General features: G+C 30.9%; 4 protein-coding genes and 1 long non-coding RNA gene across 10 annotated transcripts; 1 reads left to right on the top strand and 4 right to left on the bottom strand.

Moving 5' to 3' along the window:
* The first annotated feature begins 982 nt into the window (after nucleotides 1–982).
* LOC114193357 (PPPDE putative thiol peptidase family protein) lies at nucleotides 983–3,590 on the top strand. 3 transcript variants are annotated; one of them, XM_028083116.2, is made up of 4 exons: nucleotides 983–1,156; nucleotides 2,247–2,487; nucleotides 2,759–3,046; nucleotides 3,140–3,590. In XM_028083116.2, the coding sequence occupies exons 2-4, from the start codon at nucleotides 2,277–2,279 to the stop codon at nucleotides 3,394–3,396; spliced, it is 756 nt and encodes a 251-aa protein (XP_027938917.1). In that variant the 5' UTR covers nucleotides 983–1,156; nucleotides 2,247–2,276; the 3' UTR covers nucleotides 3,397–3,590. The 3 variants fall into 3 exon arrangements, with proteins under 3 accessions (XP_027938917.1, XP_027938920.1, XP_027938918.1); XM_028083119.2 differs by lacking the exon at nucleotides 983–1,156 and adding an exon at nucleotides 1,249–1,410; XM_028083117.2 differs by lacking the exon at nucleotides 983–1,156 and adding an exon at nucleotides 1,445–1,463.
* A 216-nt stretch (nucleotides 3,591–3,806) lies between these two features.
* LOC114194737 (lysophospholipid acyltransferase LPEAT1-like) lies at nucleotides 3,807–10,100 on the bottom strand. Of its 4 annotated transcripts, none has more exons than XR_003606424.2 (9): nucleotides 9,431–10,099; nucleotides 8,507–8,620; nucleotides 8,332–8,369; nucleotides 8,089–8,153; nucleotides 7,269–7,337; nucleotides 6,555–6,688; nucleotides 6,128–6,268; nucleotides 4,784–4,918; nucleotides 3,807–4,014 (listed from the first exon to the last, which is right to left on the bottom strand). XR_003606424.2 is itself a non-coding variant. In XM_028085119.2 (9 exons), the coding sequence occupies exons 1-9, from the start codon at nucleotides 9,914–9,916 to the stop codon at nucleotides 3,995–3,997; spliced, it is 1,131 nt and encodes a 376-aa protein (XP_027940920.1). In that variant the 5' UTR covers nucleotides 9,917–10,100; the 3' UTR covers nucleotides 3,807–3,994. The 4 variants fall into 4 exon arrangements, 2 of the variants coding, with proteins under 2 accessions (XP_027940920.1, XP_085521658.1); XM_028085119.2 differs by having other exon boundaries at nucleotides 4,855–4,918; nucleotides 9,431–10,100; XR_003606425.2 differs by lacking the exon at nucleotides 3,807–4,014 and adding an exon at nucleotides 4,038–4,312.
* Nucleotides 10,101–11,214: 1,114 nt separating this feature from the next.
* Nucleotides 11,215–15,082, bottom strand: LOC114193807 (cytochrome P450 734A1-like). The gene is made up of 4 exons (XM_028083748.2): nucleotides 14,433–15,082; nucleotides 13,392–13,636; nucleotides 12,950–13,313; nucleotides 11,215–11,700 (listed from the first exon to the last, which is right to left on the bottom strand). The coding sequence occupies exons 1-4, from the start codon at nucleotides 14,928–14,930 to the stop codon at nucleotides 11,287–11,289; spliced, it is 1,521 nt and encodes a 506-aa protein (XP_027939549.2). The 5' UTR covers nucleotides 14,931–15,082; the 3' UTR covers nucleotides 11,215–11,286.
* Nucleotides 15,083–18,907: 3,825 nt separating this feature from the next.
* Nucleotides 18,908–19,463, bottom strand: LOC114193063 (uncharacterized). Its single transcript, XR_014984023.1, has 3 exons — nucleotides 19,366–19,463; nucleotides 19,170–19,233; nucleotides 18,908–19,026 (listed from the first exon to the last, which is right to left on the bottom strand). It is a non-coding gene; the product is annotated as an uncharacterized LOC114193063 (long non-coding RNA).
* Nucleotides 19,464–24,326: 4,863 nt separating this feature from the next.
* LOC114194474 (putative membrane protein At1g75140) lies at nucleotides 24,327–26,713 on the bottom strand. Its single transcript, XM_028084726.2, has one exon. It carries the CDS (start codon nucleotides 26,460–26,462, stop codon nucleotides 24,498–24,500), a length of 1,965 nt encoding a protein of 654 aa, XP_027940527.2. The 5' UTR covers nucleotides 26,463–26,713; the 3' UTR covers nucleotides 24,327–24,497.
* Between the last annotated feature and the right edge of the window lie 559 nt (nucleotides 26,714–27,272).

The following is a 27,272-nucleotide window of genomic DNA, read 5'->3' as shown; positions in this document are numbered from 1 at the left end:
AGTAATTATTTGGTCTCGAAATTATACAACTTAATATCTAGTTGTTCTTTATATATGTAAGAATATAAGTAAATTTTCCATTCTTAAAAATTATATGGACACTGAACATTTTCTTTATTTCTTCCTAAGCGTCATATTTTAGAATATGTATATTTTTATTTAACTACTTTTTTTTAAAATTCAAAAAATTATTACTATTTTATTCTTTATATTTTATCTTCAATATATATATATATATATATATATATATAATATTTAATAATTAGACACTGATTGGCAAATACTACGTGGCACTACTGGCATGCGTAGTTCGTGGTGTTCGCACGAACATTTCATAAAATAATAATATTTTTTTTTTTTGTCTTTACGCGGAAGAAGAAAAGAGTTATTTTTAATTTACCATAAAAATAAAAATTTGCATTTTTTTTTCCTTCTATTGAGTTAGATAAAGTAAAAAATGACACCCATGTAAATTCTCTATAAAAACTTTTACAACATATTTCTTTCTATATGTTATTTTTATTACTATGATATATAATAAATATGAATTAAATATATTTTTAATCTTTGAATTTATATATAAAATTATTTTTTTTCTTTTTATTTATTACACTCTAAATTTTAATAATAAATAAATACAATTCTTTTATCATAATAATGTTAATTTTTTGATTTATTAAATAATGTTCAAAACTAAAATTTAAGATAAATTATATTAAAATAGTAAAAAAAAACTCAAAAATTTTAAATCGTATTTGAAATGTTAAAAAAATTTAATGCAATTGAATTAAAAAAATTATATTAATTCATCTTTAAATCACACTTATCTTATTAAATAAAGTTATTTATTTGAATAATTACCACAATTATATATACTAAGCTAGTAACTAAATCGAAAGAGTTGATTCCTAATTGATGAAAGTAATTAATAAGTGAAATTACATTAATTTGAAGTAATAAGAAAATGTCTGAAGGACAATGAATGTATAAGCCTTTAAATTTCTTTTCACGATGATTTGGAGTTGCTAACGTTATACACAATTTTTGTTCACACCTCACTCACTCCTTTGCAAGTCTCAATCTCACTTTTCACTTCATCGTTTTGTGATTCTCATTCTCTCTCTGTGTAATGGCGGCACGCTTTCAATCTGCGACTGTAAGTTTTTTTTTTTTTTTTTTTCTTTCTATTCTCTCTCTCTCTGTCTATCTATCTATAAACACTGAGGAATTTGTAATGATACTATTGGGCTCTTGTTTTTGAGGCCACTGTTCTTGCTTCTGCTGCATTAGCAATTTGGGACCATTTTGTTTTTCTGTACCTTCCCCAACAAAAGTTCAAAAACCTTTTTTTTTTCTCTTTCTAGGAAGCCATTGTTATTTTATAGTCTTGCTTGTGCTAGATCTGAAGCTGTGAGGCCAAACTCTCTTCTTTCATTTCCTTCCTATGCCTAAATTGCAAGTTGGTATTAGTTTATGCTCTGCTCGATTCGGTTGCTCTCAACAGTTTTCACGAATTGAAAACACTTGCAAGTTTTATTATTCTTTTTTTTTTTTCAGTTTTCAATCTGTATTTGCTGTTGTGATTTGGTGCTCATTCTGCAAAGTTCCTCACTTCTAATTCTGCATCTTATGTTCGTGGCCAAGAGGATATTTGCACTGAAAATTATGATTTATTTTTTTTTTCGCTTTTTACATCTGGGAAGTGTTCGCAAGATCTTCTAAAACATGGAAGGGGGGCAAAATTATCATGTCTTAGATAAGTTTGTTGGATTTTTCCTTTTGCTATAATTTGACAACATGGTTTGAATTTTAGAGGGGTTAGCTTGGTTGACTACTAAGACTGATAGGTGAAGAATAATTGTATGCTAAATTTGTTCTGCAATCAACATGCACTAAAAAACAGTGCATTATGAAAAGCTGAAGGTATCTTTATTTGAATTTTCTGTACCATCTCGTAAGAAGGAAACTTCTGCTTTTTAATTTATGCAATAAAGGTAGGTGATAAATTATGAGCAAAGAAATTGGTTGTCTTCACACTGCGAAGGAATGGCTAGACCTTGTTCTTGTTCATTAAATATGTGAACACAAACCGATGATGCCGGTGCTTAAGGCCATTTAATGTGAATTTTCATGTACAGATAGAAGCTAGTAGTTATAATTTAGCATCTTTTATGAGTTTGACGTTATTTGTTTCCTTCATAATGTAATGTATCTCCAAACACACTGTAAATGTTTGGTGGATTCAGGTACCATGCTGTTGTTCCCAATAGGGAAAGATGAAATTGAAGTCTAAGAAAGGATGGAAGTCCGTTGTGCCGCTTCATTTGAAAGGAAAATCATCAACCCGTTTTTCTTTATTTCGCAAAGTGAATTCAGGTGGCTATGGACCAGGCAAAACACCAGTTTATCTCAATGTCTATGACTTGACTCCCATGAATGGTTATGTGTATTGGGCTGGTCTTGGTATCTATCACTCTGGTGTAGAAGGTACAGTTTAAAGCTTTGATTCTCTGTCTCTTAATCCCAGCACATTATGACTTTAGTGATATGTCTTTGAGTGATATATATAGGTGGAAATCCAAATGTGAGTCTAAGTCTCACATTTAGTAAAAATGAGAAAGTTGAGTACCATATAAGGATGAAAGTCTATAAACTTATAGTCTTAGGATTTTGGGTTAAGAGTGGTGTCAATCCCTTGAGTTGGATTCTTGTCTCATTGGTGTTGTATCTCATTGATAGATTTGCGTGCATTTTACAGTTCACGGTGTAGAATATGCATTTGGAGCTCATGACTATCCAACAAGTGGTGTTTTTGAGGTTGAACCTCGACAATGCCCTGGCTTCAAATTCAGGAAGTCAATACTGATAGGAACCACAGCTTTGGATTGTACTCAGGTGAGGGAGTTCATGGAACGCCAGTCAGCAAACTACAATGGCGACACATATCACTTAATTGTTAAGAACTGCAACCACTTCTGCAAAGACATCTGTTACAAGCTGACGGGGAAATCCATTCCAACATGGGTAAATCGATTGGCCAGGCTAGGTATTTTCTGCTCTACTTGTTTCATTCAGATGCTACTTCACTTTTGGTGTGTTATGTGATTCTGTGTTGTTTGTTGTTGATTGGTTGTGACAGGTTCAATTTGCAATTGCATACTTCCTGAAGCACTGAGGATTTCTGGTGTGGGGCATGATCCTAATTATGAGGCTGAAGACAGTGAAAAGAGAAGGCTTCGAAGTGCCTTCAACTGCTTGTCCTCGATCTCCATGCGTCAGAAGCACCTCTCCACTTCTTCACTGTTTCTACAGTCACCATTAAGAGGCTGCTTGTCATCGTCATGGCCATCGTGGGAATTGAGAAAATCCATTAACCGTTCCTTGAAAGAACGATAACTCAAACCTTGAGAAACTAGGAAATCAATGATTGTACCAATCTTGTTTATGCTAGTCTTCTGTAAGTAGTATCTCTGTTTCGTCACTTATAACTTCATTTTCTTTTCTTGTCTTTTCCCATAAACCTCTCCTGTTTTTTATTAATTCTGGTGCTACATCTGCCATTCATATATATGTTCATTCCCTTTTCAACATGCCGCGGAAACTTATAATTTTATTTATTTATTTATTTATGACTGCTGTAAGTGAACGAATTGACTAAAGATAAGGTGTCCGTGATTTAATTATAGTAAAAAAGTTATATTTTTACAGATTGATTTGTCGTGATTTTACAATTTTTAGTAAACGCAATGCGTCATGCACTTTTTCGAAACGAGATACTCACCCTATATATGGAATAAAAGGGAACATTTGAACAACGAAATTCAACATTTTACATATTTACAACGAAATTTAAATGTATGAAAAAATCAATGTAAATATTTTACATATTTACGATCTTCTCTGCACCCCTAATTCCTCTACTGAGCTTAAACTATCTTTTCCTTTCTTAACACAATACAACCATAACACCGAATACAGTGACCATGAAGCCATGTTAGCATTGGGAAAACAAACCTGTAGGAACATAAAACAAGTAATTAAGATCCAAGTTGCATGGCCTTTCTAAAAGAGTATCGCTCACGTGTTTACTAAATTTTAATACAATTAAGTGATCTAACAGGATGATTCTCAAGAAAAATAACTTGGACATTGTTCTGATTCTATGCACCAGGGTGTAAATTTTCCTTTTTTGCAATCTGTTCTGCCCTTTATATATATTTCACAGGAATAGGAAATTGATTGCCTCATTCACACTAATACTCTTCTGCTTTTTACTGTCTCTGACATCCATTTTGCAATTCGTCATTTATGTCTGAAGAGTTTATGTTTGAAAGAGATGTCATAAAATTATTAAAAACTACAGACTCGTAAAAGTAGTAACATTCTACCCCCATTACCAAAGCAAACGCTGTATTCACAATCATAGCTTGAATATACACTATAAACATTAACTCTTGAATTGACGCTTCAGAAGCAGTTCACTCACTATCAATTTATATTATAAATCGTTGCTGAGCACTCATTATTTACAATAAAGTTACACAAGAACATATTAGCATTGAAAATATAAATACCCCTCAAATTCATTATTTACAATCATGTTTTTGTTTGGATGAAGAAAAAAAACACGAATAATATTAAGTCTGGCTAAAAATGAAAAGAAAAAATAATCAAATTTTTCTTTCCTTCTATTTTTCATGGATTAAAATTTAAGACTTTTCCTTTCCCCCTCAATTTTCCCCACTCTAGCAAACATAGGGCAAGTGTCAATGAGACTACTGACCTACTGGAACTAAATAACATTTGAGATTGCGGCCATGAAATTATCAATTGTTGATGCAAAACACTATTTACCGTTGAGGGCTGCATGATATATTCGTTTTTCAGCAAGCCCGATATCTGAAAGTGTCAAATTTCCCTGCAAACAAAAAAATATAAAACAATATGAATCTCGTATCCACTACCAGCTCCCGATTAAACAGTACAAAATCCATTCTACTCCCCTTCTATCTATAAGTAACCACTGCATAGTGAAAACACAATATTCGGTCAAGTAAATTTGCAGGAAAGGATTTGGAAATAAAGAATGCAAAAAGGAATAGAGATTTTTATTCTAATCAACTGGTGAAGTGAAAATTAAAAGGAACATAAATAGATATTATACCTAACTGCTATAATTTAATCTGTACCGAAAAGTTCGATCTTGTATACATTTTTCAAAACAAGATGTACCAAAATGTTCCTACTTTACAACATTATTACACTACAATTACTCAAAATATCAGGTAATACAATTGATAATAACATTTCATTCACTGTGTTCCAAACCCTGTTTACACGCACTGCTTTATTCACTCACTTTCAATAATGAACTCACCCCCAACAGTGTATAAAGAGGTCACACACAAACAAATGTCAAACAAAAAAAATACGGATCACTCAATCATCATGTACAAACAAACTATGGTTTCTAAAAATTGGAACGCAAGATCAACAGGATAAAAACTTTCAATTTTGATGAAGTAACCAAAATCATTTTCTAAAGAATTATTGACCGGCATTAGCATGAAATACTCCATTGGTGTCAGTTTAATAATTTAAATATGCACACACAAATAGACTCAACTGCATGTGAAGGGTGGTGATTGAAAGAGTCGTATGAGCCAGAAAGTGAGGTATTAGGCAATATAGTTGGTAGGTTTTGTTTCAACCGCCATGACTCACTCATAGATTACTCACGGCAGCAGGGAAAAGAGGAGTGAGGAAGGTGTGTATTTTGTTAGAGAAAATGATTATGAGCAGAGAGGGCTATGGGGAATCGGGCAGTCGACGAGAAAGGAATTGGGTCCTTTGGGCATGAAGGATATAAGACCCGTCAAAGACCATGCAGTGTCTACCATATCCATCTTTTCTTTTCATTTATGTTATCATGTTGATTCTGTTTCCGTGAATGACAAAGGTCTCCTCTGTTGTAAGGAGTTAATCTCAAAGAAATTTAAATTTATATCTCTCTCAAACGAATTTGGATTCTCAGTTACATAAACATCGACTCCATCTATAGAATAGAATAAAATCCTGTTAGGATGCAGTTTTTCATATTATGCATTTAAATTGTTGAGTTAGATACCTCGCTGGCCATCAACTTTCTAACATTATTAGCATATAGTTTGGGATCATCCTGCTCCTGCTGCGAGGGATAGTAAGTAGGTAACTGAATCACCTCCATATAATTTACAAACTGACAGAGAATAAAAATCATATGACGTACCTGCCAAGAACATATGTATATCAAACTTTTAAGAATGCAAGATAGAGATAGGGGAATCATTCAAAAATAAATAACAGGCTAGATTCAATGAAAGACATTATTAGCTCAATATTAGGAATGTGAAGACAACTTTTGTTTTAATAGAAAAATTGATTGCAGACAAGAACATTTTGTTTCTCCTAGTCGGTTAGCACCACATCTTTAAGTTTATATTACATAAGTAGAAAACAATTTAAACAAATAATTTAGTGAAAACAGGAAAGTCTAATAATATTCAAATGCTTACGCCAGATATGGATTCCCAGGCAGGGCTAAATCTCTGGTAACGATAAGTTAAAATTACAGGAAGTACTGGTGCTTTCGCTAAAAAAGCGCCACTCTTGAACGGAAGGAGAAATTCCCCATTTGAGGTTGTACCTTCTGCAGAATATACAATACAATTAATTAAATGATTATAAGTACATACAAAGACATGCATGAACAATTAAGATTGTCCTGGTCAATTGTAATAGTTATTGATAAACGCCAACTTATGATATACAAGGAATTATACAGTGAGTGAAAAGTTTAATATTGGCTAGAATATAAAATACGAAACTGACTAAATATTAGAATTAATAAAAGTATACCACTAAAGAAATGTAAGGTGTAGATATAAAGAGCTATATCTTAATACAAAAAATGAGAGATAAATGGTCTTTAGGTTCAACAAAGAAAGAAGTTAAATGTTGAAAACATGGCCAAAACTTTGAACAATAAATTAATATAAACTTCCACCTACATTAACAGGGTTAGAGCAGGGATGCCACATTCAATTGATTATGTATGTCTGTGACCGGAGAAATTATTGTCACTATTGTCAATAAAAACAATATACAAGACGCATCATGAAATTAAGTTTCAAGCAAAAGTGACATTTATAACTAACAAAATCAACAGAGGATCATTTTTAACCTCCACCCTCCTGCCTAAAAAGAAAACATAAAATTAAGGTAATAACCTGGGAATAACATCATTATTGGAGCAGATGGATTTTGGTGAGCTTCCCGAATCCTATCAGTGACAACAGCTACAGCAAGAAAGGTCAAAGTTCAATTTTACCAGACATTTAACAGACCTAAATATGTCACAGTTGCAACACTAGAATTAATATTTAAACAAAGCATTAAGAACTAAGATCCCCGTTTGACTTGCTAATCACATGAATATGCAGAATCGGAAGACAATTGGGACACCCCTACACAAGCCAAACAGCCAGAATATATCCAGAAGCCTAGAGAGAAATTCAAAAGCTACACCAAGCAACCAATTAAAATTAAGTTTAATAAAAAATTACTTAATTTTGATATACTGTTAGTATACAAGAATTATGATGTCAGTAAACAATATATGACGCCACATAAAAAAGAGTGAACTTGCTATCTATCTTCCCATACGAATATCAGCTTATCAACCCAAATTACCTCCAGTCATCATACATTTTCAAAACCAACTGTTGACAGGTTCATCCTTTTGGCTGAGATAGATTTCTAACACATGATATATTCAAGATAATTCAGTTGGAGGTTCTTGAATAAAAATTCATCAATCTTTGAGCAAGTATAGACTCAAAAGTGCAAAATTCAAGATCAAATACCTCAAAAAAATACGGAAGAACCAAAATGGTGGAAAAAAATCAAATGATTTAACGCAATTTTCATGCCATGAAGTATCAAGTGAAGAATCACACTAAAGGCAAAGAAGGACGAAGATGGGATTTACTTTATTAAAATGATTAAAATTGCACACATTTTAATAATTATAACAAAGTACATACACACCTGAAACACCCTTAAAGTCCGATGACTTTGATTCCCGTTGAACCAGGACGCAACCAAGGCACTTACTGTTACAACTCGCAAAAATTACAATCATATGTAAGCACGGGATTCTGAAAAGTCTACTTATAAAAAACGGATACTGAACATTTAGGAAGATAAAATGTAAATTATCTATCACTGAGAAAAATAAAGAGGGAAGCACCCCAGGATCTAAATATGAAGAAACTGATACATGATACGGACCTCATGAGACCAAGAAGAGGAAGTTTAGCCACTGATCTCTTCATCGATGAGATCCAAGATTGAAATAAATGATTTGAAATTTAGAAAAGAAACGTCAGTTACAGAACTATATGCCAACAATGAAACATGTGCTTAAGATAACTGGAAGGGAGGAAGGACATGCCACATCACAAACCTTAGCGACAAAACTCGGGAACGAGGCATACAAGTGATACAAAATATCCAAATATGACACATGATTAGATATTATAACACCGGGTCTTGTGTCTTCAGACTGAGCATTGTCTTCCTTCGTACATTAAAAAAGACAGAAGAAATAAAGTAAGTAGAAAGAATTCCCAAACGGAGAAACAGCTTCTCGTTAGTTACATTGGAAACAAAAAAGTATAGAAAATCAGATAATGCACAACTTCCAATCTAGGTATGTGGGTGTTCGAATGAGGGCTTGCAAAATTAGTACTCATTGATTTTGATTAAAACTGGTTTTGAAGTGAAGAAATTAGATTACTGTTCTGGATTTTTTTATTTTTTTTAAAAAAAAAGTTACTAGTAAATTTCAGTATAAAGCTTTCTATTCAATACAAAAAACTACCCAAGTTTGTTTCAACTGGATCTAGAATCAATTTCACAATCTGAAACCAAACATGTGAACAGTGTTATCTAAAATTACACTGAAAAAATGATCTTAGAAAATTAACATGAATCCAACATGCACTTCGTTCCTGTTTGAAACATTTATGAGAATGTGAAAAAAATAAAACAAAACTTGGAAGTTACTCTTTTTTGCTTCAATCTGAACAAAGTTCGACATAACTGACGCTTATTTCAACCAGACAAAATACTTATTTCTCAGTCTTGTGAATTGGAAATTTTGTTTCTCCGATCGACAAGTTTCAAACTGTAATCCAAACACTTATCTAGACGTGCATCATGCGGGATATAGATGAGCATCCAAACGGGCTATTGATAAAGTATATCCACCTAATTGATAGTAACGAGATACAATAAAACGAGTAACATCACGGATGCAGTTATGATCAATCTATATCTGGAAAGAGATTATCAAAGCAGAACAGTTTTGCTGCGATTAAGCAAGCACCTGCTCGTCGGTGGTGGTAGAATTTTCAACGGAAGCCGGTGGAATCGGATACGTGTGCGTTATCCAATAAAACCCGAACACGAAGAGCATGACCCTGGCGAGGGCTCTTCCACTCTGCACAATGACGATCCTCCTCCACCCTACAATGTGCGCGTAATCCTCCTGATGCTCCTCCACGCGATTCGGGACAGAGCACATCGTGCAAACCCTACAAATAAAGTAATAGAGCAACAGGATGGTGGTTATCGCCACCACCCTCACCGGAACCAGCGTCACAAAAGCCACGCCCAGCAGCACCTTCTCCCGCGTCGGTAACTCACCGCGTCCCATGGAACCGTAAACATCGTGCCGCACGAACGCAGCGAATTTCTTCTCGAGCTCGCCGGAGGAGTCGGCGGCGGAAGGCTTGAGGAGAGGACGCTCGTCATTGTTCGGGTCGGGTTGTTTCGGCGGTTTCGGATCGAGGTCTTGGAGTTCGGACTCCATTGATGAGAGTTGGAGCGTTAATCATGTGAACGGTTTTCCATCTGATCTTTGGATTTTTCGGGAGAAAGGAAATGGAAATTGTTTTCTTCTTCTGCAGAAACCGGAGAAGATGAAGGCTTCAAGAAGAAAAGAAATAAGTTTTTCTTTTTTCTCTTTATTGTTTGAAAAGGAAGAAAAAAAGAGAGCGAAGAATGGAAGACAATTGTGAGCCAATAATTTAAATAATAATGTTATTATATTAAATAACAGTTTTATAACTACTACTATAAAAATAACCGTTTTTATATGAAAAAAAAAACAGTTATTAAAACATTGTAGAAATAAGATTTTATAGTAAAAACAGCTATGAAAATATTTTCATTTAAAATTTTAAAGTAAAAATATTTTTCTCAGTTATAATTTGTTTCAAGTAAACCCATGCTGGAATTCTTTAAATAAATTTTAGATTTTAAGAATTACATAGAAATACACGATTGGATAAAAAAAATATTAGTCAAATTTACTTGATAAATATTACTTACTAAAAATAGTAATAAATAGTTAATATATATATATATATATATATATATATGATATAATAAAGTAAAAAAGAATTACATGATATCTTTTCGATGAGTTACATCAACTACTTCTATATAATTTTGTAAAAATATATTGTTTAATTATTTGATTATTATTTTTCTGATACATTTATTATTTTCACGTCATTTAAAAGTAAAAATCTATAACAATATATAAAGGGGATTTCCCTTTTTGTGTCCACTTTTCAAAATACTGATTTTACCCTTTAAATATAACAATTTATTAAATTTTTAAAAATTGACCGTTATTTTTACAAACTTTTTATAAAATCAGATGTTTCTACTCCTTCTCTTCTTTTTTATTTATCAATAGTTATTCTTTTATTTGTTCTGATATATTTCACTTTATTTTTAATAAATATAATTTTAATATATATATCACGCATATTATCGCCTACTAATATAATATCACGCATATTTAAAAAATACATACACACAGGTGTGATAGCACTTGTGTTACGCTAGTAAAAATAATTTAAATACATTTCCCTTGATATTGCAAGAAATGTGAAGATTGCACCCACTTGTATAGTATGAATTGATCTTATCTCTAATTGATGTGAGGTTTTCAAAATACTCTCTCACGCTCAGATATATTCATCTCGTGCATGAGACAAAAAATTAGTGAATGGTTCGTTAGTGATCCGACATAACGAATGAAACAGAATGTCCAACAAAATTTGCTAAGATAAGTTTTAACTCGATTTGGATACCATGTTAAAATCATAATAAAATATCAAATTTCAGAGATTCTTAAAAGAGAATTCATTACAACATGAATAAGCATTCTCAGAGTTTCCTAAAGAGAATTTGCATGCCATATTGAGGTGTCATAGTCATCAACAACATTGGAGCATGAGCATAAGATGGTGATACAGAAAAAGAATACCTCTGCAACACCATGGCAAGAACAATTTTCATTTCAAACAAAGCCAAATTTTGGCCCACACAAAAGTTAGGACCTAATCCAAAGGGAAAATATGGAGCTAAATGCTTTCTAGGTTCTGCAAATCTCATGGGATTGAATTCAAGAGCATCTTCTCCCCAAAACTCAGCATCATGATGAACTGAAGTGATAGAGAGATAGAGTTGTGTACCAGCAGGAATATCAATGTTCCCCAATTTAACTCTTCTACTTGCTTGCCTCACCAATGCCCCTGGATTAGGGTACAGTCTAAGTGTTTCTTGAAGAACCAAGTTAACCTATTTAGACCAAAAAAAAAATCAATATCATTATTTTCAGAAGAAATTGAAATTCGTTTTTGTTTTAAATTTTGATAACATTAATATATTTTTATCTCTAAATTTTAAAAGTAAATAGATATAATCTTTTTAACTTAACAACGTGTGAAACGATGTTTCATACTAACAGACTAACATCTAAGCTTGAATGTGTCAAATAATATGTATACAGCTCACAAATCAGTCTAAAATGTCATTTGACACACAAAAGAAATTCAATGCAGTTAGGTTAGGAAAATTATATCTATTCATTTTTTAAAAACTTAATTATTGATTTAGTTTTCCAATTTGTTGCTTTGATTGATTTTGATTCTCTTATTATTTTTGGGTTCAATTTAGACCTTCAATTTTTTAAAAAGGTTCAATCTAGTCCTCTTATTATTATTTTATTTAATTTAATCCTCCTTCTTTCTAAAAGGATCCAATTTTGTTTTTTCCAATTTAAAATTAAATTAGTAATTAAACTTAATTATAATACATGTTAAAATATATATTTTTTTAGAATTTAAACATCAAATCACTCCACCTAAATGTAAAAAAATTGAATATTTAGGTGGATGTAAAAATTTAAATAATTTTAGTATTTAGGTAGAATGATTAAATTAAATAAAAAAAATGATAAGAAGACCAAAATGAACCAAAATAACAAATTAGAGGACTAATCACTAATTAAGCCTTTTTTAAATGTTAGAACCAAATTCTATCAAAATTTAGGACAAAAACAAATTCTAATTTCATATTAAATATTAGAGACCAAAAACATATTTAATCATTACTTATTCGATTAACGGTTTCATTCATAATTACATCATTTTCAATGAATTTTAAACAATAACTAGCGTAACACAGGCGCTATCGCGCCTGTGTGTATACATTTTTTTAAATATGTGTGATATTATATTAATAGGTGATAATATTATAATATTATTAAGTTAATATATATATATATATTAAAATTATATTTATTAAAAATAAAGTGAAATATATCAGAACAGATAAAAGACTAACCATTGATCAATAAAGAAGAAGAGAAGAAATAGAAACATCTGATTTTATAAAAAGTTTGTAAAAGTAACGGTCAATTTTTAAAAATTTAATAAATTATTATATTTAAAGGGGTAAAATCGGTATTTTGAAAAGTGGACACAAAAAGGGGAATCCCCTTTATATATTGTTATAGATAATAAAAATGGATTAGGTATAGACTTACAAGTTTAAGTTCACTCAATGTTTCTGAAGTTGGGAGAGTATTTGGTCCAAGAACACTCAACACCTCTTCACGTGCCTTGCTTTGCCATTCTTGATTTAACCCTAAAAGAAAGAGTGCCCAACTTAATGAAGTGGCACTTGTTTCCTTTCCCGCCATGTAAAAATTCTTGCAATCATCCACTATCTCGTCCAACCTTAATTTCTGTGTCTCGTTGTTGATGAATTTGTGAGAAGACATCAACAAAGAAAGGAAGTTCTCTGAATTATGTTCTGCTTTCTGGGTCTCCTCAATCACCATTTTAATTGATTCATATGTTTTTTTCTCTAACCTCTTTCTTTCTCTGTTCTTCTTAGTTGGTAAAAACCTACACACATAGATTAGTATTGTTCTTATTAAGGAACACAACACAATTAGACATGATTGTGTTTAACATAATATGTACCTGAATCCAGGAATATAAACACTTCTAATGGCTAGAGAGACCAAATGATAGTGTTGTTCTAGTAACTCAAAAATCTCTTTCCCTTCTTCATAGTTACTTCCAAAAGCAACTCTGGATATAATGTCAGATGTAAGATCATGAAGATCTTTACTCACTTCAATCTCAAATTCGTTGGTGCCTCTGTTCTCATCTTCCCACTTGCTAAACATTGCTTTTGTGCAATCAGTGATTTGAGGAACCCATAACTACATAAATGAATGCACAAATTTAACTTAGTTAGAGATTTGACAACACCTTCGATCTAAAATTTTAATACGATAAATTTATATTTTCCTTTCTTCTTTTTTATATATAGAACTCAAGTTGTACATTTTTTCCTTCGACCTTAAGATAATAAATTTATTAGAATTGTCAAAACAGATAATTCGACCTGACCTGACTCGATCCACCACGGGTTGATAATTTAGTGAGTCAACCAAACTCGGCTCACTAATTAGCAAGCCAAAAAAATTCTAACCCGACCTGACCCACCGCGGGTTGGCTCACAGGCTCACTTAATAAAAAAAATACAATTTTTTTATTTTTTTTGAGTCAAAACTAGATTATAATTCTAATTAAAATCTAAATAAACTTTTATACAATCCAAATACAAACAAAAAAAAAATACAAATTATCTATGTGTTGATTAAAAAAACAACCTAACATGACCCAAATACAAAGTCTAACTTAACAAACAATACTTGTGTGACACTTTATTTGTGGGTCGGCGATCCAACCCAGCTCACCACGGGTTCAACCTGGGTGAGCCGGGGCAAAAACTAACCCGTATTGAAATTTGTAAAAAAATTTCAACCCAACCCGAACCTGTGGTGAGCCGGGTTGGCTCACGGGTTCCAACTCATTTTGACAGCTCTAAAATTTATGAACTTAAACCCACATTTGAATTTTAAATAAAAGAAATTATTATACAAAATTATATTATAATAATAAAAATGTAATTAAGCTAAGTTAATAATCCAATAATTAAAAGGATAGGATTACCTTAACACGTTCTATTTTAAAAGCCTGGTTAGCTATTGCTCTATGCACAGCCCATTGATCTCCTTTCAACACCAAAATCCCTTCTCCAAAGAACTGTTTCACGGACGGGTTCGGATCTATCCTCTCGAACCATTCACCCGTTTTCAAAAGAATCTCCTTGATCATATCCGGGTCGGATAGTACCAGTTTGGGCTTCGATCCGTGCCAGTACAAGACAGTTTTCCCATACACGCGTGACCACCTGTGATAAAATGGACACACACGTTCCAAGATGTCGTGGCACAATGCCATTGGCTTGGATTGAACTTCCCTGTACATACGGTGGATCTCATCTGTGTTCCCTTTGATCGGACGGTAGGAAGGTCCCGTGATGCCCTGCACACGAAAGTGATGTGCAGTGATCCATGGAACCCAAATGATAGAATATGCAACTCTTACTACGAACACTGTAAGAAGAAGAACAAAAAAAGGTATCAGAAAGAGTAGAAGATGATGCATAATTGGGGGTGCAAAAAGTAGATTAATGAGGATTGATTTAAGGTTCTTAAGGTTGTTTATATATAAAACAAGACATGATGAGAACCATGTTTGTGTTTATGTTTTTAATTAGGGTTTTGTATTGGGTAGTGAGGCATCTTGCTCTGGTATGATTAGTCCAATGAACTCTGGTGAAACCAAGTAATTATTGGTTTGGTTTCAATAATTTAATATAAAAAATAAGAGTTAAGGTACAAGTTACATATGAAAGACCACATAGATTAATGGAAAGTAGTAAGAGGATAAGAGATGATGATGTAACCAGTGACGTTTCAGTCCAAGTTTGTAGTAAAAACTAGTATGAGAACCGTGCGTACGCACGGACTTTTTTTGTGATTGTGTTATTGTTGTTGTGTGTATTTTTGTTTTAAACGAAATAAATGAGTATGAATATATATTGATTATACGAATTTTGCTATACACATATTAGACGAGTTTATTAATATGTATTATTACTATAATTATTAGTAGAAACTATATTTTATTAATACAATTATTATTATTAGTAATAATAATATTATTAGTATTATTTTTTTAATTAATATTAATATTAGTATTAGTGGTATTATTATTTGGATTAGTATTAATTTATATTACTCACTATTTTATTTCAATTCTATATAGTATTTGGATTAGTCGATACATCATTTAGTTCCTAAACCTCTAAATCTCTTATAATATAATATATTTACTATATAAAAGAACACATAAACAAACATAATCCCGTGCATGAACACGGGTTTGTAGGTTTTGGGTTTACAAAGGTAACCTTTAAACAATTTATTTGTTGGGTTGCGTTGTAAGACTAAACAATTTTATTTTATTTTATATTTGATTCTTATTTAGTCCTAATCTCTTCTTGAAAGTGTTAGTATGATAAATTATACGGTTAAATATAATATTTAATACATATTTTATGACAAATATGAACACTTTAGAGACAACAAACATACTTAACATTAATTCTTACTATTTAAAAATCTATTAATAACAATAAAATTCATTAATTATTACTTTTTTCATGTTATCAAAATATTAAAAATTTACATAAAAAATATTTTAATATATATTACCATGCGATAATTTAATTAATTATTTAAATTATTAAACTTTTAAAAATCACATCTATCTATTATATATAACTATAAATATTTTTAGATATAATTATTTATTTAGTCTCTTAATTTTTTGGTTTGGTTCAATTTGGTCTCCTTATTATTGGTTGGTTTAATTTGGTCTCCTTATTATTATGGTTGGTTCAATTTAGTTTCCCAATTATTTAAAAGTGTTCAATTTGGTCCTCTGTCAAGTTGGAGTTAACAACGGACACGTGTCAAGCCATGAAATTTTTTTTTAAATTTTTCATTTTTTTTCTAAAAATTTATAAACTATTATGTGTCAGGTTATCATCATGCCACGTGACAATTTATAGTCTTAACATGTGACAGTGGTAAAAGTTGTCTTCAATTTAGTCTTATATTTAATTTTTTGGTTCAATTTAGTACCCTATTTTTTTAAACAGTCCAATTTTTAGTACCCTATTATATTGAAATGAAATGCATATGTACATATTGTTGTTAAAATAAAATATAGGAATATTGAGAACTTTGGTCTCGTGCAAAAGTAATATCCACACATAAATAATCAACTTAAACAAAACTGCAAATACAATGTAAGATTGATGTTAATATTTTTAAACAAAAATAAATGTAGGTATTGTTATCAAGGTATACTTTAAATTTATAATAACTAATTCTTGATAGGTACATACATTTTATTTTAATTTTGTTTGAAATGTACATTGAGTTATATATTATATTGAAATGAAATGCATATATACATATTGTTATTTAAAATAAAATATAGGAATATTGAGAACTTTGGACTCGTGCAAACGTAATGTCCACACATGAATAATCAACTTAAACAAAAATGCAAACATAATGTAAGATTGATGTTAACATTTTTAAACAAAAATAAATGTAGGTATTGTTATCAAGGTAGACATTAAATTTATAATAACTAATTCTTGATAGGTACACACATTTTATTTTTGTTTGAAATGTACATTGAGTTATATATTATATTAAAATGAAATGCATATGTACATATTGTTGTTAAAATAAAATATAGGAATATTGAGAACTTTGGTCTCGTGCAAATATAATGTCCACACATGAATAATCAACTTAAACAATCAAAACAATTATAATTTTGGAATATGAAACCATTTATGAGTTATTTATGTAAACCATTTAATAAATATTTATTGATGAATTGGTAAATGTAAACAATTTTAATATAGGAATAATATATTAATTACTTGATTTATAAAAATTATTTTATTTGGAATATGTTTATATTGAATATAAATTTTAATTTAAATACTAAATGATATTTAGTAATAAATAACAAAAATAATTATTAATCAACCAAATTTGGAAATAGATGATGACAAAAACTTTGGTAAATGAAATATACAAATGAAGTTTTCAAGTCTTTCTGAAAATGTATTTTGTGAATATCATTTTAGGTCTTTTTTTAAGTGTTGAAATCCGAAATTGTTAAATGATGAAAGCGTGTGAGAGAGATTGAACAATATCTGAAACAGTGCAATGATGATCAAACAAAGAGAAGTTCTAGATGAGAGACGTAAATGAAGGGTGAAATGTGAAGATAAGTAAATGTATCTTTTGAATATTTTAATCTGAATAAGTTGAATCATAAAAGCGTGTTGGAGATGAAACAATAAATGGAGCAGTTGAAATATGTGGACCAGTGCAAGGATGATTATCTTAAGCAGTGCAAATAATAATGAAGAAAATATTTATACAAACATGCACCATATTCGGATATCAAGAGAGATTAATGAATTACTTCAATAGTTGATTCTTAATCAATTGAATCATCAGAACGTTTTATTCTGAGTAGTTCAAATTAATGGAGCAGTTCAATTATCTAGATCAGTGGTGCAATGATGATTATTTAGAGCAATACAAATAATAATTACGAAAATTTATACAAACGTTTATTCAGAATTCGTATTCATTATTTAGACGTTATGCAAATATATTTAAAAAAAAATTCATTAGAAGTTGTGTAGGGTTTCTTGAACAATGATAAACTTAGATTTCCAATGCAATGATAAATTAAAATTTTCATAGGAAGTTGTGCAGGTTTTCATTGAACGTAGGATGATTGACAGAATAAGTTATTGCATTAAATGGTCTTAAATAGTAATTTATATTTTTCATAATATTAAAAGGTCTTAAATAATAATTTCAGTTTCACATACTATTAAATAGTCTTGAATAGTAATTTATGTTTCCTATACTACTTATTTCCGCTTTCCAACACTGGGACCTAATTTATTACTTATTTATTATTATTTTTGAAATTGTTTATTATTACAAAATTACTAAATATTCTGTAAAGTAAAGGTTCATGATTGAAATCCTGCACCTTCCGCGACGAAGTCATCATTATATGTTCCCGAATTCCAAAATCTTTATTTGTTCACGATTTCCTATACTCTTTTTTACTCCTTCAGCTTAATTCTTTGACATTACTTTTTTTATTTGAATATATACTTTGAATATTGTGAATTCAGAGACTATGACGGTAACTTCTTCGTACTCTTAAATAAATAATCATCATTGCACTCCTGCTTATTTGATCTTCAGACGGAAACGTCTTATTCATTAAATAGTACAGTATCATCGACTTTTAAAGTTTCTTCTTCTTCTTCGATCAAGTTCTCTATAGATCTCTTCTGAATCATCAACGCCGCAGCACATATGGAATCCATCCCTTTTTTTTGTTCATGATTCTTTCACATTTCAACTTAGAAGTAACAAAAGGTAAAAATTTATTGTCCTTCTCTATTTCTTTTTTGTGTTTCTACCATAAGTACCTACGTATTTTATATTAGTTTTCGTTAAATATTGTGTCAAAGCACTCAAATTCATGAGATGCCACCTAATCCATCCCTCAATATGGGCAAAGATCTTTCGAATCCCACCTCCTCCCTATTGTCCAAAACGTCATCAATTTGGCACTACAGAAAACAAAAATAAGTCAGTTTTTTTACTAACGTAAAAACTTGAGACAGCATTTCATCTCATTTGAATTATTCAACAGTGTATTTATTATCTACATGCAATCATCATACAATTACATTCAATAGAAAAACAATCTTACTGTATGTCGAAGTGTCAATTTGTTCAGGAAGCTCCTTAATATCAACTTCAAACCTAGATTGCACCTGAAATCGGCATTCAGAATTTTGTTAATAGAAAGCACCGTATGGAGAAAAGATTCCATGATTCCTTACATTTCTTAATGTCGGAGTACAAAAGAAATGTTAATACAACTCCATGAAAGAGAGGGGCTTGACCTGATTAAGAACTTCAGAGTCGGCAGTGGAGGAGACAAAAGTAATAGCAAGCCCCTTCGTGCCAAATCTACCTGCTCTTCCTACCTATAAATTCATAAGTTAAATAGCAAGCCCCTCCCTACTAAGTCAATTGCCACGAGAATCCTTTGCTTCCCTTCCTTGAAGCCTTTGTGATCGTTTCGATCTGAAATGGGTAAATGTGTTAAAACCAAAAATAAGGCTGCAATTATAGATAAAAGTTCACATCTATGCAAATGAAGGGAGTTGAAACGCCCAATCAATCAGTCTACCATACTTTGAATTGAAGCTTCTGAGACACAGACCTTACTTAAAAATCTAAATACTCAGAAGTCTAAGCACATGCCACCAATTTCAAAAGAACTTGTAAATACCTCTCTTCCTGTGACATTGTAGAATGTATGCAGATGGATGGGAAGTTACACTCCACAAGCAACTTGTTCAACTCTGCTGCTCTGCTGACACTCTTGACAAAAATAACTACTTGGTTGAAGTCCAGAGCATCAAGAAGATCATTCAACTTCCCCAGCACCACCATGATTGGATCTGGCGCCTGTTCCTGTCCTCGTTTTCAATATCATAACTCTTAGAACTTCTCAACAAAAAAAAAACTAATGAACCATAAAATAAAATCAAATAAAAAAACAAAAACAAAAGCTACAAAATCTAAAAATAAAATAAAGCTTACCCGGGAGAAGAAAATCTATCTGTGCAGGTGTTTATTTGAATTGCTCCAACATTTCACTACAAATCATCAACAACATTTCACCAAAATAAATCACCTTACATAAATTCCCATGAACAGAAAAAAAATTGGTATTTACTTTGACATTCCCTCTATCAACAACAACTACAAAAGTTCAAAATAAAAAGAAAAAGGAGAAGCATATGAAGCATAACAAAAAAAAAATCGAATTTTTTTAATCCTCTCTTGCAAACCATCTTAAATCCTTACCTCTCGAAGTCTTGCTTCTCCGAAACTCAAACCTAAAAATTTCAAAATGAAAAGTTCCCAAAAATTAACACAAATAAGCAACCGGCAACATTTTGTAACATTTGAATAATTTTTTTTAGGAACCACAAAGAATGGAGGAGCCGGAGGGATTTAGGAAGAAGGAGAAGTCAAAAGATGCAAACCACCTTAAATCCTTACCTCTCGAAGCCTTGCTTCTCCGAAACTCAAACCTAAAAATTTCAAAATGAAAAGTTCCCAAAAATTAACACAAATAAGCAACCGACAACATTTTGTAACATTTGAATAATTTTTTTTTAGGAACCACAAAGAATGGAGGAGCCAGAGGGGTTTAGGAAGAAGGAGAAGAAAGAAGATGCAAACCACCTAAAAGAATTGCATTACCTTCTGATCCAAAAGAATCAACTCCATATGACGACTATTATCCCGGTTTTGAACAAACCACAAGTCTTTCACTCTAACAGCAAGTTTCAATGTTTCTTTCTTGTCATCAATATCTTTGATGGGATCAAGTTTTCTCGCCATCAGAAGATACAAACACAACCTATACCAAGTTAAAACACAAAGAACGTAATAACACCAACTACAGAATCGGACAAAAAAATAACAGCCACCCTTAAACGGAAAGAACAAACGGAAACCATAACTCATGAAACTCAAAAACACAAAATACATACCTGGCAAACCATACAAAACTGAAACAACAAAAAAAAAACGAAGAAAACTACAAAATCACAGAATACATACCTGGTAAACCATACAAAACTGAAACAACAAAAAAAACGAAGAAAACTACAAAATCAAATCTGAACCAACTAAAAAGACAACAAATCTAAATAATCCCAATATCCAAAACTCAAGAACCAAAAATAACACAAACCCACGACGAACTCATAAAACAAAAAAAAAAATAAAGACTCAACCACAAAAACCAAAGAAATGGAAGACCTTAAGAAGATGGGTTAAGATACTGCAGAACAGAGAGTAAACACTGAGGAAGAAGAAAATGCAGAACCCAGCTGAAACAATTTTTAAAATACACAACAATGAACTTTGATCGCAAAGGAACTGAGCAAAGGAACTGAGAGCATTAATTAATCCATGCAAATCAATCAAATCATGCAGTACTCCTCCATCTAAGGCGGGAAAACGAAAATGACTTCTTTGGCCACACAATCGAACAAAATCCAAGCTTCATCGTAGGGGTACATTGGTCAGAAACGCAAAATGAGAATGGACAGATGACGGAAGAAGCAAAGTTACCAAAAAACCTTAAAATGGGACAACTGTCAAGAATTTAAGTGGGGGTATTGGGGTCTTTTCCAGAGGACATTGTTTTCATATATTTTAGATTTACTACTTTAAAATTTGAAATATAAGCTTAAATTAAATTTATTTTCATTTTAAGATGAAGTTTCATGTTATCATATTTGGTATGTTTCCTTTTACATGATGCATTAAATATCTCATATACATGAGAATCAAGAAATGACTTTAAATAGTAGAATTAGAAAATTGTTTAATCTATCTATAATATATATATATATATATATATATATATATATAATATGAGATATTCTTTTTTTTTACGTTTCAATATTTCAATTTTATTTTTAATTATTAATTTTAAAATTAATTATTTTATAAATACTTTACTCTTATTTTAATTTTTTTTTGTCTTTAACTATTATTTTTAAAACTTCATTTTGTACATATCTTATTTTTCAAATTTTATATTTAACAATTATTTTAAAAATTAATTATATATTTCTTATTCATCTTAACTCAAATTTTTGTGAAAATTAAAAAAATCGAACACACAAACATGATAATACCTATGTTTTCGCTAGTACTTATTTAAGATTTTTCATTTTTTTACATATTTCTATTTATAATTTTATCTTTTAATAAATATTTGTTTCTATAAATTAAATAATTATTTTATTATTTTTATCTTTTAAATAATTATTTTATTATATTTAACTACTTTTTTATTTAACTTTTTTTAAATTAATTATTTTTTAAACAAAAGTATCTTTAATAAAAATATTATATGTAAAATAAATTAAAAATATTTATAATAAAATTTTAAAAATTATTTATAAATTTTTAATATTAAGAAAAGAAGATATATTTATTTTTGACTAATATTTAATAAAGAAAAATGTTTTTATTATTCTAAAATTTTGAGTTAAAGTAAATGTTAATATTTTTGTAGGTTAAATATAAAAAAATTGAGTCAAGTCTATTATGTAGATTTAACTTCAATTTCATTTTTGCTGAAACTTTTAAGTAATGATTTTTTAAAATACACTTTAATTTTATTTTATAATTTTTATTTTATAAAGTTAAGTTGTTCTAAAATCGTTTTTTTTTACTACATATCAATATTAATTTATTTTAGATATTTTAAAATTAAGAATATGTATATGTGTATACATCGATATTTGTTTACATCGTTGATAAGAATGGTATAAGAAAGAAACACAGATAAAAAAACTGATTAATAATTTTAAAATTTTTAATTTTTTTTATGTAGACATATTTCTACCAAATATTTAAAACTTTTGAAAAACAAATTATCTAGTATTCTTCATCCAAACACAACAATTCAGTATATTTTTCATCCAAACACAACAGAATTTGTAAAGGTGATAATAAGTTTGGTAACATATTTAATACTGAATATTGTTTCAACAATCTATGTTTTTATTTATATACTAAAAAATAGAGTTAAAGTAGATAAATCAGTGTTAGTTCTTATAGTTCATTTATTTTGATGAGACACAAAACTCGTATATAATATAAAATAAAATAATAAGTAAAGTTTTATATATTTTAACGAAAATGATTTTTTTATTAATATTTTACTGATAAAGTTAACAAAGTTACTAAATAGAGTAATTTTTTATTTATTTAGATATTACAATAATAAAATAATAAAGTTTTAGAATTTTTTTTATCAAAAATAATTATTTTTCAAACAAAACTTTATGAAAGTATATTTTCCGATATACCAACAAAGGTCACGAGAGAGATATCATTCAAATTAGTAACACTTATAAATAATTTACCTAATCACTAATTGTTAATAAAACGAATAAAGAGATATTATTATTTTGAAAATTTATTACCATCCCTTTGACAACTTTTTAGTTTTAATAATATCAAAGTAAACTTCATATTATTCTAGTTTGTTTCAATTTGAATGATATCAACATGTCAATCAAATTTTTAAGAGAATAATTGTAAGGAATAAAACAATTTCATGATAAAAAAGAGAGAGGGAATTTGTGTAAAAACTTGATAAAATTATTTTTTCTCAAAATAATGTTGAGTCATATGTACAATGAAATTTATCATGTTAAACAAGTTTACACCTTAATTCATTCTACTAGCACATTTTTCTACAATGAGTTGGAGCAAAAGAAACTTTTTATCTGTCTTTTACTATTCATACACTTTTTTTTTGTCAAAAACAAATCATATATCTAATATTACAAATTAACTAACTTCCACTGTTTAAATAGGTGTTGCTATGAACACTTCCTTACTCCTATTTTTGGTTTAACAGATATACAGTGTAAAAGAGAAAAGAAAAACTCTTCCCAGATTATTTTTTCACACTCATTAATCTTACATCAATGTTCAACATGTATGATTCTGAATCTGTTTTCACTCCCAACACAACATTCAGACACAAATTTGGTCAAGCCAACTTCTGATATCCAATGTTTAAGCAACCTATATCCAATGCATGCACAACTCAGAATATGTAGAGTTCAGATTCTCTGCTAGATTTTATTTGTGTTGTTCTCTGTTAAACACTAACATTACATTGAAGTTTATAAATTAAAATTCTTTTAAGATATTTTAAAACATCAAAATCAGTGTATTTTGCAGACACAGTAATACAGAAAAACCTTACAGAGAATCCGGAGTGGGAATGGGAGTAAAAAGGACGAGCAAGTTTCTCAATATAATTTATTTCCCTCTTTTGTGCAACAACTTGAAAGTTAAAAAAGGAAGCAGCAAACCAAATAGCAAAGTGATGCTGAAGGATCTGATAAGATTTAAAGCTAAGGTAAGGAAAGTTGAAACTGGTTAGAAAAAAAAAAGCTCATGCAATTAACTCTCCCACTCAACTGCGCTCATTTACAACTTGGTTTGGTACAAACATGCCCTCTCTTCTCTTGGGAAAACCCGGAGGATCCATGGTGGTGGCCCTATATTTCAGCTCAGAAGCTCCACGAAAATCTGGATCAACCGAGGCTGGTCTAGCATTGTGATCTGAGGAAGCACCAAGTCTATAAGAACTTGCAGCAGCAGCAGCAGCAGCAGCACCAGGATACCTTGAAGGAGAACCATACCTTCTTGGAGGAGCTCTGAGAGCTCCACCTCTAAGATCCATGACTTCAGTGCTTCTTGAGCTAGAATCTCCATAAGATCTATCTGCAGATGCAGATGCCAAAGGTGCATTGGTGGTAGCTGAAGTGGAAGTGAAAGGGTCATCTGGTCCCCATGATGTAAGTGCTTCTTTCTTCTTGGCAAAAAAGTGCCAAGCACCAAACAAGAAAAGCACAAAGAACAACACAGGACTAGTCCATAGCATGGTGTTGAATTCCCCTTTGAAGATAGGTAGATTTGAATGATACATCCCAACATACCCACCTCCAAGCCCAACAATCACAAGTTTTTCCCTGTCAGTGCCTATCAAAGGTATCACTTTTGTTTCAGCATCCAAACCCGGGATTGGACTGTTCAAGAATGATGATCTCAGTTCATCAAGACTTGGGGAGAAAACAAGCCTTGGCACACCAACTCTCACATAGTGTGGAGATGAAACATTGTACACAAAAACCTTCTCAGGGTTAACAATCAGAAGATACCCTTTGATTGCTTGCAGTGCGAGAGGCTCATCCATGTCAAACTTTTTCTTGTATCTCACCCTGCATTTGAAGTTCATCACATCTCCAAGCAACAACACATAAATCATTTCCCCATCTGAGGTAAAGCCATAGGCTTTGGATCGCTCCATGGCATCAAAAACATATGTTCTAGCAACAGAATGGTTCAACCCTTCACACTCAGATTCCCTGATTTTCATACCCCTTAGATCCAATGAACCTGCACCGGTTTCTGTCAAGAACATAAGCCTTTGCTTCAAGAAAGCCAGTGGCCTGCTAGAAGCCATGACAGAACCATACAAGGAACCGTTTTCCTTAAAAACCTTGATCTTCCCACTTGTATCAGCAGACAGAATGTACTTCATTCTCCCCACATAATGAACTTCCAAGAGAGTCACTGGCCTTCCTTCTTCACGGTTTTCAGGTGACACAAACTTACCAACATTCTCCATGAAAAGAGAACTATAATCCTCTCCAGTAGACCCTCCCTCCCAAACCCTGTGCAACAAAATTTCTCCATTTTCATGACCAGTTACTACAAAACTCTCATTCTTGTAAACCGAAGTATAAGAAATCATTGCAGTAATAGAGGACTTCACCAAGGTATCAAACTCAACCAACACATCACCATTCCTCAAGAACACATACACTCTTCCCCTCTCATCACTAACTGCCACATACTTACTCAGCCCCTCGTGATCCCTAAAAGGCAAAACATTTATACAAGTGACCTCAGAATCCAACTTCACAGCAGATGCAAATTGGAACCTCTCAGACCAAAAAGGTGTGTACTTTGTTACAGACATTCCCTTTGCTCTCTCCCCATCTCGGATTTTTCCCTCAAATTCCCCATCTTGTTTACTACTTGATATTGTACCACCATCACCATCATCACCACCCTTTCTTTGATGAGGTAACCTACCCTTTTCTTGAGGAGGGTCAGGTAGCTTTGATTCTAACCTTGCAACTAAATCACTGAGATTTCTCACTAATTCTTCAAGTTTATCCAACAAAACTTGCTGATTCAAATGATTAGTTGTTTGGGGCGGTTCAGGAACAGGTTCCTGACATGAATCGGGGTCCAGCTTCGATTCTACTGAACATGATTTGTGGTCTAAAGGGGTGCTGGAAACATGAAGAGAAAAGGAAAAGAAGAGCAAAAGGAAGATAAAAAACTTGCCTTTTTCCAAATACGCCATTGATTTTGAGGAAGAAAATTGGAGGGTGTGTCTTGGAAGTTGATGGATCTGGTAATAGGAAATTTAGCAGATATCCATGTAAGATACAGGACAGTGTATTGACTGAGGTTGAATTAGGGCTAACATGTGAATTAAGTAACAGAAAACAAGACAAAAAACTAAATTGAGATCAGTTCAAATGTTCTGTAACTGAGGATATATGATCTGGTCAGATATAGCTTTGTTTGGACCATATCTGCATCAGATAATCCTTAGATATTGACTAATTAAAGTTCTACATTCATTCTCTTGGAAAAATTTATAATCCCACATTTTTTTTAAGGTAATTTTTTTTTTTATTATATAAGTATCTCCATGATTTGTACATTTTAAAATAAACTTTATAAATATGTGCTAAACCCTTCTACATGGATATTACTTTTTCGGTTTTCTTTAAATCATAAAAGTGACATTTTCATGCCTATATATATATATATATATATATATATATATATATATATATATATATATATATATATATATATATAGAGAGAGAGAGAGAGAGAGAGAGAGAGAGAGATGGAGAGAGAAATGTTGAGGATATAAATTTCTATTTTAGGAATTATGTATAATAAACTTAATAATTTTTGTAGAAACTAATTAATAATTATATTTATTATAATATATTGTTAATTGTCGGATTAAAATATAATTATATAATAAATAATCATGTCATGATGTCACCAAGTTGGGTACATAAGATTGACTATTGGTAACATTCAAATTCAAATTGTATATTTGAAAATTACGTTATACACATATAAATATCAT

The sequence above is a fragment of the Vigna unguiculata genome, chromosome 8 (assembly GCF_037176805.1).
Source record: "Vigna unguiculata cultivar grain cowpea cultivar isolate G323 ecotype 2 chromosome 8, ASM3717680v1, whole genome shotgun sequence".
Taxonomy (NCBI): domain Eukaryota; kingdom Viridiplantae; phylum Streptophyta; class Magnoliopsida; order Fabales; family Fabaceae; genus Vigna; species Vigna unguiculata.
Note: the sequence above shows the minus strand (reverse complement) of the source record. Positions and strands in the feature narration are given on the sequence as shown.

What these genes read in the sequence shown, in the direction of transcription:
- LOC114193357 (XM_028083116.2), top strand. Translation starts at nt 2,277, where the DNA reads ATGAAATTGAAGTCTAAGAAAGGATGGAAGTCCGTTGTGCCGCTTCAT. An exon ending in CTATCACTCTGGTGTAGAAG is followed by an intron (nt 2,488 to 2,758) that starts GTACAGTTTAAA and finishes TGCATTTTACAG; the next exon opens with TTCACGGTGTAGAATATGCA. An exon ending in AAATCGATTGGCCAGGCTAG is followed by an intron (nt 3,047 to 3,139) that starts GTATTTTCTGCT and finishes TGGTTGTGACAG; the next exon opens with GTTCAATTTGCAATTGCATA.
- LOC114194474 (XM_028084726.2), bottom strand. Translation starts at nt 26,462, where the DNA reads ATGGCGTATTTGGAAAAAGGCAAGTTTTTTATCTTCCTTTTGCTCTTC.
- LOC114194737 (XM_085665532.1), bottom strand. Translation starts at nt 9,916, where the DNA reads ATGGAGTCCGAACTCCAAGACCTCGATCCGAAACCGCCGAAACAACCC. An exon ending in TCCCGAGTTTTGTCGCTAAG is followed by an intron (nt 8,370 to 8,506) that starts GTTTGTGATGTG and finishes TCATCGATGAAG; the next exon opens with AGATCAGTGGCTAAACTTCC. An exon ending in ATATCATGCAGCCCTCAACG is followed by an intron (nt 4,313 to 4,854) that starts GTAAATAGTGTT and finishes TAAACTCTTCAG; the next exon opens with ACATAAATGACGAATTGCAA.
- LOC114193807 (XM_028083748.2), bottom strand. Translation starts at nt 14,930, where the DNA reads ATGCATCATCTTCTACTCTTTCTGATACCTTTTTTTGTTCTTCTTCTT. An exon ending in GTTTATATTCCTGGATTCAG is followed by an intron (nt 13,314 to 13,391) that starts GTACATATTATG and finishes CTATGTGTGTAG; the next exon opens with GTTTTTACCAACTAAGAAGA. An exon ending in CATTGAGTGAACTTAAACTT is followed by an intron (nt 11,701 to 12,949) that starts GTAAGTCTATAC and finishes TGGTCTAAATAG; the next exon opens with GTTAACTTGGTTCTTCAAGA.